The 9,342-nt window shown below is 36.0% G+C and overlaps 1 protein-coding gene across 1 annotated transcript in view; it reads right to left on the bottom strand.

Annotated features, from left to right (window-relative positions):
- Window positions 1-6,650: 6,650 nt before the first annotated feature.
- Window positions 6,651-9,342, bottom strand: part of LOC128982993 (modular serine protease-like) — a 30,043-nt gene continuing 27,351 nt past the window's right edge. The window contains exons 11-13 of the mRNA XM_054402108.1: window positions 8,623-8,790; window positions 8,152-8,311; window positions 6,651-7,165 (exon numbers count right to left, since the gene is read on the bottom strand). Coding sequence (XP_054258083.1) covers window positions 6,975-7,165; window positions 8,152-8,311; window positions 8,623-8,790 — 519 coding nt within the window. The 3' untranslated portion in view covers window positions 6,651-6,974. The remainder of the gene's footprint in view (window positions 7,166-8,151; window positions 8,312-8,622; window positions 8,791-9,342) is intronic.

Raw genomic sequence — 9,342 nt, 5'->3', positions numbered from 1 at the left:
ATGTACGTTTTTACATTTTCAAGTGGTTTTTTCAATGCATAACAAATTATAACATCGTTGGTAAAAAATTGTTTATAATATAAACGTGGATAGTCGGTCTTATTTAGGTTTCTTCTTAAAAAATGAAAGGTTTATAAGATAGTTCAGATACAAGTATCAAGCTGTAAAAACACTCTCCTATCTAATATCACTTAAGATGTTTTTAATAAGCTCTTATAATAATGTATATGCTTGTCGAGTTCACAATCTAATGTATCATCACTTAAAGATTCTCATAAAACAGATAAACGTTGACTCGTTGGAGAACATCATCACTTATAGTGGTAGCACCATTTCAAGGTAATGAATATATTTGATTATCATTTCCCTAAGATTGTCAATTGAAGCTGTAGTTACCTGCAGTGCTGGAGATGACTGCGGCCACTGCATTACACCAGTAAGCCATATGTTGGCAACACTGGTATAATCTACGAGTACCACTGCGGTCAGTGCATTACACCAGTAAGCCATATGTTGGCAACACTGGTATAATCTACGAGTACCACTGCGGTCACTGCATTACACCAGTAAGCCATATGTTGGCAACACTGGTATAATCTACGAGTACCACTGCGGTCAGTGCATTACACCAGTAAGCCATCTGTTGGCAACACTGGTATAATCTACAGTACCACTGCGGTCACTGCATTACACCCAGTAAGCCATCTGTTGGCAACCCTGGTATAATCTACAGTACCACTGCGGTCACTGCATTACACCAGTAAGCCATCTGTTGGCAACCCTGGTATAATCTACAGTACCACTGCGGTCACTGCATTACACCAGTAAGCCATCTGTTGGCAACACTGGTATAATCTACGAGTACCACTGCGGTCGCTGCATTACACCAGTAAGCCATCTGTTGGCAACACTGGTATAATCTACAGTACCACTGCGGTCACTGCATTAAACCATTAAGCCATCTGTTGGCAACACTGGTATAATCTACAGTACCACTGCGGTCACTGCATTACACCAGTAAGCCATCTGTTGGCAACACTGGTATAATCTACAGTACCACTGCGGTCACTGCATTACACCAGTAAGCCATCTGTTGGCAATACTGGTATAATCTACGAGTACCACTGCGGTCACTGCATTACACCAGTAAGCCATCTGTTGGCAATACTGGTATAATCTACGAGTACCACTGCGGTCACTGCATTACACCAGTAAGCCATCTGTTGGCAATACTGGTATAATCTACGAGTACCACTGCGGTCACTGCAACACACCAGTAAGCCATCTGTTGGCAATACTGGTATATGGTATATGAGTACCACCTACAATACGAGGTGAGCACTTGTCTAATTTTGTTTGTTCTTTCCTGTGCTCTCTGGTTCATTCATTGCTACTAAGCCTTTGATGCATCTTTGATTTTCCACATTTAGAACACCAATTTTGAAGTAAATAATCGTGTATGTTTAAGTCCTAGCAGTTTTACTAAAGGACTGACAAAAAAAGGGTGTGAAAGGCATACAATATTTTCAAGACTCAAGCATAGGTTCGTGGGAAATCTGTATCCTGTTAAATATAATAACTTTCCGCCGAAATATGTATTTAAAAAAACTTTCCCTATGTTTTAGTTCATAAAAAACTATGACTGATCTTTTCCGTAAAATATACAAATTATTTTGTGAAATAAGATTTTTGAATGGGCTATTTGTAAATGAGGAGATAAAAAGTAATATAGGAGATCTTACTAATATTATAAATCTGAAAGTTTGTGAGTTTGTGTGAATGTTTGTGTGTGTGTTTGTGTGTGTGTTTGTTGCTCAATCACGCATAAACTACTGGACGGATTGGGCTGAAATTTGGCATGATGATAGCTCACATTCCCAATTAACATTAAAGCATATTCTTATCTCAAAAACCCTTTCGGGCTCCGCCCCAGTGGCTCTGTAGTTCCCCATGTTAATCTTATGATTTTTCATATTTAAAAGGAATTAATGAATCTTAACAGCTGTTTCAATTAAACAAGTTGGTTCTGTTCTATGATATTCAATAGCATAAAAGTTAAAAGGATTACCAACAGGGTGCAGCACTATAAATTTTTTTTAAATATATGACAACAGCTAATTTTCAACCAAAAGGTGAGTGAGCGTAGCGAACGAACTTCAACTTGGAGGCGAGTTAGCGTAGCGAACGAGCTAACCTGAAGGCAAGTGAGCGCAGCGAACGAGCTCCAACCTAAAGGTGAGTGAGCGTAGCGAACGAACTTCAACCAGGACGTGAATGAGCCATGCGAATACTTATGAAGTTAAACGGGGCGAAGCCCGCGGGTACAGCTAGTAATATATAAACTTATAATCGGTAATAATAATATACCTTATATATTAAAAGAATTTGGTTTTTATTTTCCGAGTTCGTTTGGCTCTTCTACCCGATTGATTTTCATGTTTGAGATCTCGAATTGAAGGTATTCACGTACAGATTTGCTATCAATCATCGGCAAAAATGTATCTATAATCCCACTCGGCTTATACGTAAGCGAAATTTGCTCCCCATGTATTTCTTATGGAAGTTAAATATGGGTTTTCTTTGCAGAGTTCATTTTGCTCTTCTTTCCGACCGATTTTCATGATTTAGGTCTCAAATTGAAGGTATACACACACAGATTTGCCATCAAGCATCGGCATAAATGTATCTATAATCCCACTCGGCATATACGTAAACGAAATTTGCTCCCCATGTATTTCTTATGGGAGTTAAATTTGGGTTTTCTTTGCAGAGTTCGTTTTGCTCTTCTACCCGACTGATTTGCATGATTAAGGTCTTAAATTGAAGGCATACACACAAAGATTTCACATCAAGCATCAGCCATCGAAGTAAATGTATCGGCATATATTTACCTACTGTATTATTTGACCGAAAAACATAATATGATTCATTTTCGAATTCTCGCTTCAATTTAAGATGTATTTCACGAGTTATAATTATACAAACCTATATATTTTGGTCTAAGATCCTTCAGTTAAATACCGGCTTTCATTTAAGCTACTGTATTAGTTATTCAAATCGTACGAGTTTCAAGCAAACGTAAGGAGTACAACCAACATAAAAGTTATTTTTCATAAGGTTTTTCAATTACTAAGAATCAATAGCTCCATTATTTCATGTATGTTTTAGACTCAAAATAATCAGTAAATTATAGGCTTTAAATTTAGCTATTAATAGTTTGAATCAGTTTTAAGATACTGTATTACTCATCAAAAATCATAAATTTGATTAGTTCTTGGATATTATATTTATTTTAACGCTGCGGAGCAGCATGGGTCCTTTAGTATATATAGATTTTAAAACAATTACTTTACCAACAAGTTTGTGTAATAGTATTCGTACTACCTCATTCTAAAAAAATATATCGATTCCTATGTAATTTTAAAGATTCAAATATGAAGATTCCTCTCTGTAACACTAGGAGGTGTTCAAAATTGTCACATAGGTTAATACTTAAAATATGTATGGTAATATTACATTTTAATACTATGTAGGTATTAAATAAAAAAACGTGAATCATGAATGCATCACGAGCAAGCACCTCGAACACAAAGCTGCATAACCACGCAGTGATGGCGGAGTTGCAAGCGGAATTCTAAGCTGGGTATACTCACCTTAAACATGCATTACACGCATACATTCGCAAAGCTGCATAACCTCGCAGTGATGGCGGAGTTGCAAGCGGAATTCTAAGCTGGGTATACTCACCTTAAACATGCATTACACGCATACATTCGCAAAGCTGCATAACCTCGCAGTGATGGCGGAGTTGCAAGCGGAATTCTAAGCTGGGTATACTCACCTTAAACATGCATTACACGCATACATTCGCAAAGCTGCATAACCTCGCAGTGATGGCGGAGTTGCAAGTGGAATTCTAAGCTGGGTATACTCACCTTAAACATGCATTACACCAGGGGTGCCCATCCCCCCCTAGACTCATGACGCAACCCCCCCCCCCCCCCCAATTGAGCAACAGCCCCCCCCATAAATGAGGTACACAACAAATGAGAAAGATTATTTCCCCGCACAGCATTATTTGTAAAACTAAAAGAAGTTTTATAATTTTTTTAGATATAGAAAATTCAAATGAGATAATAAAATAAAATATAAAATGTCAAATTCAAACCCAGTTAATCTATATAAATAAAGATGTAGTTTTGTCTGTACATTGCTCAGAATTATACATATTTTGGGTTATTTTTACGTTCTATACATTGAAGAAGTTGAAACATGTCTTATCTCAATTTATGTCCGTCTGTCATGGCCCAGATGGTATTTTACGCAGCCTACTCTAAAGAAAACTAGAGTACCGATTATGGTTCTAATGGTTTAATTGTATTCACAGGATTGGCAAGAGTGTCTTTAAAATATGGCCTCACTATTTTAGAAATAAAATAACGGACGATCAAAAACACAATTTTGTGTCATGTTGCAAGTTTTTTTCTCCATGTTTACTACATACGTCATTTATGAAATGCTGTTGAGAACACGTCATATATGAAATTACGAACAGCTGTTTTGATAAAGATTCCTTTTTCTAGCTGTCGCTGATATGTGTTTGCATAAATGTTGTTTACGAATACTGTGCAGGCCCTAACCATTTCCGATCATGTGTGTAACCATTTCAGATCACGTTTGTAAGAAAATCCAAAACCAAGTGAGATTAATAATCGTGTGGCTCACATAACGGGTTTGATTAATCACGTGTAATATGTAACTGTAAATTAAATTAAATAACTAGCCATCATCCAGGTCGGGAACCGGAGATTCTGTGTGTATCAAGTTGTAGGCTACTTGAATTTTGATTACCGGGGAAAGACCGTGAATCAGTGTGTTGTACAGGACTGGAAAACTTATCTTTCTATATAAATAAAATTAGAGTTTTATAAGTCACTTCCATTTAAGGAATTTATTATTGCCAGAATATAGCGTTCGTAACTTCTGCAATTCGTAACTTCGAATTGTCAGTGTCTTTCTCTTGATTTAACGACCCCCTATCCTTCCCTTTTGAAACATCACGATCACAGCTCCTTTGATGAAAATGAAATGGAAACAACGCTTGCGCCAACAATCGTCTGCTCAGTCTGTCTGCTGTGCGCTATGTTACAACAGATATCAGATACAACAGCTGGGGAATCAAGGCTCTGATTGGGCAACGAGTAGGCTTAAATAATGGCGACTTGTTGAATTTATGTATGAATTGAAGAGAAACCTTATAAATGACAGAAGAACAAAGAAAAAGAATAACTAGACTGTTCTCATTACGTTTTTTTAAGAGTATTTTTACTATCTCTAAATATAATTTTACACTTTTTTATTACTTATCTATCAATTCCTATGTTGTGATACAGCACCTACCGGTAGCCTATCCGTCTATCATGAGCAGTAGTAGCTTATAACACTTTCTAAGGTTTAATATTTACGTTTTTTATAGCAATGCAGTGTTTGGCTAGTTATTATAGTTAAGTTTGAGTTAGCTATAATTTTAAACGTTGCCGTTTGTACAACTGAACCAAGATAAATAATTTGAAATGTCATAATTGCACAATAATAATGATTGTGCAATATTGAATTTCGTTTATAAAAATGCAAATCATTACGTTAATGGCTGTTTACAGTGTTTTTAATTTTGTTTGGTTTGTCATCTGTTTCTATACTATATGGATTAACCGTATTTTCATTACCTCCCCCCCCCTCCTACTAGCTCAGGTAATTGAGTATCTACACAATAGTGTAAAGTATTGTAGCCTATGCTACTTGATTGTATTTTAATGAGCTTTGTATGTCAACAAAGCGTTCTGTGCTGGGGTGCGGTGTAGCTGGACGTGTCTGTACCACACGTTATCTTTATCTATCTCAGCAGTTGATCTATTCCGTGCCCTCCCTCTTAGATCTCACGTCTATCTAATCTTGAATAATAAATTCCTACACGAATCCTAAACTATCCTAAAATCCTATTTTAACTAATTGAATCCAATAATATTACTATTGGCATTAATTAATCCACTTTCTATCTGGTGACTTGTAAAATATTTTTGATTGTCGTCACGTTGAACACTGTTGCAATTAACTTTAGCTACCCCCCCCCCATTTGAATTTTTGCAACCCCCCCCAAACATTTCAATGACGCAGTCTGCGTCACAGCCCCCCCCCCTTGTGGGCACCCCTGATTACACGCATACATTCGCAAAGCTGCATAACCTCGCAGTGAGGGCGGAGTTGCAAGTGGAATTCTAAGCTGGGTATACTCACCTTAAACATGCATTACACGCATACATTCGCAAAGCTGCATAACCTCGCAGTGATGGCGGAGTTGCTAGCGGAATTCTAAGCTGGGTATACTCACCTTAAACATGCATTACACGCATACATTCACAAAGCTGCATAACCTCGCAGTGATGGCGGAGTTGCAAGCGGAATTCTAAGCTGGGTATACTCACCTTAAACATGCATTACACAAAAATGCAATTGTGCACAACACAAAATTTGAATTGGTTAGCGTTACGTTAAGCAATTAGAATACGTGTTAGTTTTTTTTTTATCTAGATCAACAGTTAGGTGAAAGGGTAATTATTTAAACACTATATTATAGCAATACTTTATTGGCATGGGTAAAATCCATCGTATACATTGCATATTGTACTACAATTTAGATTCATGAATTCATTCTGGGTGATAACTATGATAACTTATCTACTATTGGAAAATGCAACAAAACATTGCATTAATTAAAAAGTACACTTGTAATTACTTTACAGAGAAATCGAGTTTAAGGGAGATTTCCAACGGATTTCAACTGTGTGGAATGTCATTTACTTCTTGTTATTTTAAACAAAACAGTTATCTTTTCTTTTAAAATTAAAATGTCCTATCAATGGGCCGTTTTGTGAATACATAGAATTTGTTGTTTGTTATCAAACATGAATACCATATTAAAATTCAACGTGAGATTGTCTCAATCTTTCCCTTTCTGATTCCAGCCAAGGCCTGTGCAGCTTATTGCTTAGGTCTAAAAACAACCTGAAGCCTGGAATCTTCGTGCTGACGATTCCGATGAGGAAATGTTTCCCATCTTTGACGAACGTCAGTCCACCACCACTGTCGCCTCGCTCGGGTGCACTACCTACAGTCAGTTGGGACAGTTAGCTTTATTTTAGGTTACAACACTGACATATTGATGATTTTTACATAGAACTTATAATATTTTTACAACTTATAAGAATCAATGGTCTCTCACTTATGGTTCATAAGGCTTTTAAAGTGTATCTTTCTTTGTGTTCCACTGTTTTAAGAGCAGAATTAATTTTAAAATGTAATTAAGAAATGATACACCTTTAAGTGACATATCTTGTAGGCCCCATGTACTTTGTTTATTTATGTTTATCTTTTAGGAAAGTGAGGATGGTGACGGGTACAAGTACAAGTTGTACTTACATACGAAAGGGAGTTAAATTTTTTTTGAAGGGCCGCTTGAAAATATGAAAAATCGGAAATACATATGCATTGTTTGAATTCATTTAAGGGCAGGGCTATATAATCATGAACATATAAAAGAAGATTAGAGAATATTATGTTCCCCAATTTTAGGCAAACCCTGAGGAAGTTCACCAAAACCTGGTTTTATATAACTATAAAAACCATTATCATAAAAGGAGGGAAAGTAACCCATCGAATCTTCTCGTGAAAAGAAAATAGATGGACGACCGTTCTGGAGTCCGTATTGCTAAAACCCCTGTGGTTTTACACTTTTATTAGGAGCAATATTAAACGGAGTTGTCTTTTAATGGCATTTATTTTGGCTTTTAAAAAATAACAGGAATTGACCTTAGGAAAAATATATAAATAAAGAAATGCTCATACTTAGACACCCCATGGGAAAGGGTTAAGATTGAGACATGAGGTTATTAAAACTACTTTTTTAGTATACCAACTATTATTTAGTTTACAACAGCATCGAAAGAAGAAAAGGGCGTGGAAAAACTTAACATAAATAAAATAAGTGTGTGAAAGACATACGACATTTTTTCGAGACTCAACTATAGGTTCACACTCCCCGATGATAGTTAATTATAATAAGCTATAATTATATAAAGAATTAATTAAGCTTACCATCAACATCCCCCGCACAGAACTTATCAGGAGTGACCAGCTTTTTATTGTTCGCACTTAAATACTTTAAACAATCTAAATATTTGATGAATGTTAGCCGGGCGGATAAAGCCACCTCGCTGCTCTCCAGGCCAGCGCCAACCCTGCCCCAACCTGCGACCTGGGAACAAACACATGATTTGTTCATAGGTAAAACGCCACTTATTAGCGAATTCAATCTTTTATCTTTTTGAGGAGTTCCATTGTGTGCTGTGCTCTTCAGTGATACTCAAAGTAATTTTACTAAATTTTAATAAATATAAATATGAACATTATACATAGTAAAACCCTACATGATGTATCTACATCTTCCTATGATCAAATAAATAACCAAGCAATTTTTTACCTAATCTTGTAGTCGATAACAAAGCAAACCAAATATTATTAGTTTGATCTGAAATTAACTTATTAACATTTGCGTGAACAGTTTACCACTCCAATTTCTTGAGGGCCTGGCTCAAATTGACTGGACCAATCTATACAGGCCGGCATGATGGTGGTGGTGATTTGAACACTGACCACTAGGTCTATCAGCCCAACGTCCTGGGCGAACTGCGAGGACTCGCCGACGTACCGGTCAGGAATAACCACCTCTTTCACCTACAAACAACGGCACTGTCACAAAACTCCCCAAACTATAAACTGCGATTTAATGGCGGGGTTTATATAACAGAGGTTCTTCTTGCATATAAATACCTAAAGTAGGCATACTTGTATTTTAAAATAGTACAAAAAGTCCTATTTACTTCATTTTTTATGATTTTTGGTTTGTAGTTTTTTTAGTAGTAGGGTATGTATACATATATAGCAAAAGTACTTTGGTATGATATTTTTGTTCTAAAATGGACGATACAAGTATTTGCAATTTGTGTAAATAATGTTTTGAAATTGGAAATTTTAATCTACCAGGTACACTAACACCGATCACTCTTAAGAATACAACTCAACTGAAATATTACTGAAATATATATATATATATATATATATTACTGAAATAATATATTACTGAAACAAATTAAATATATACACCTCAACTGAATATTACAGATAGTAATAAAACCAGGGTTTGGACAGTTCCATTCAAAACATTAAAAAAGCCATTGAAGTATGTTAACACCATAGAACGAAACCTATACACTCCCTAAGTTTTAA

Source organism: Macrosteles quadrilineatus, unplaced genomic scaffold (assembly GCF_028750875.1).
Source record: "Macrosteles quadrilineatus isolate MER2022 unplaced genomic scaffold, UCM_ALF_1.0 Scaffold_1__1_contigs__length_201487025, whole genome shotgun sequence".
NCBI lineage: Eukaryota > Metazoa > Arthropoda > Insecta > Hemiptera > Cicadellidae > Macrosteles > Macrosteles quadrilineatus.
This window is presented reverse-complemented; position numbering and strand designations above follow the sequence as displayed.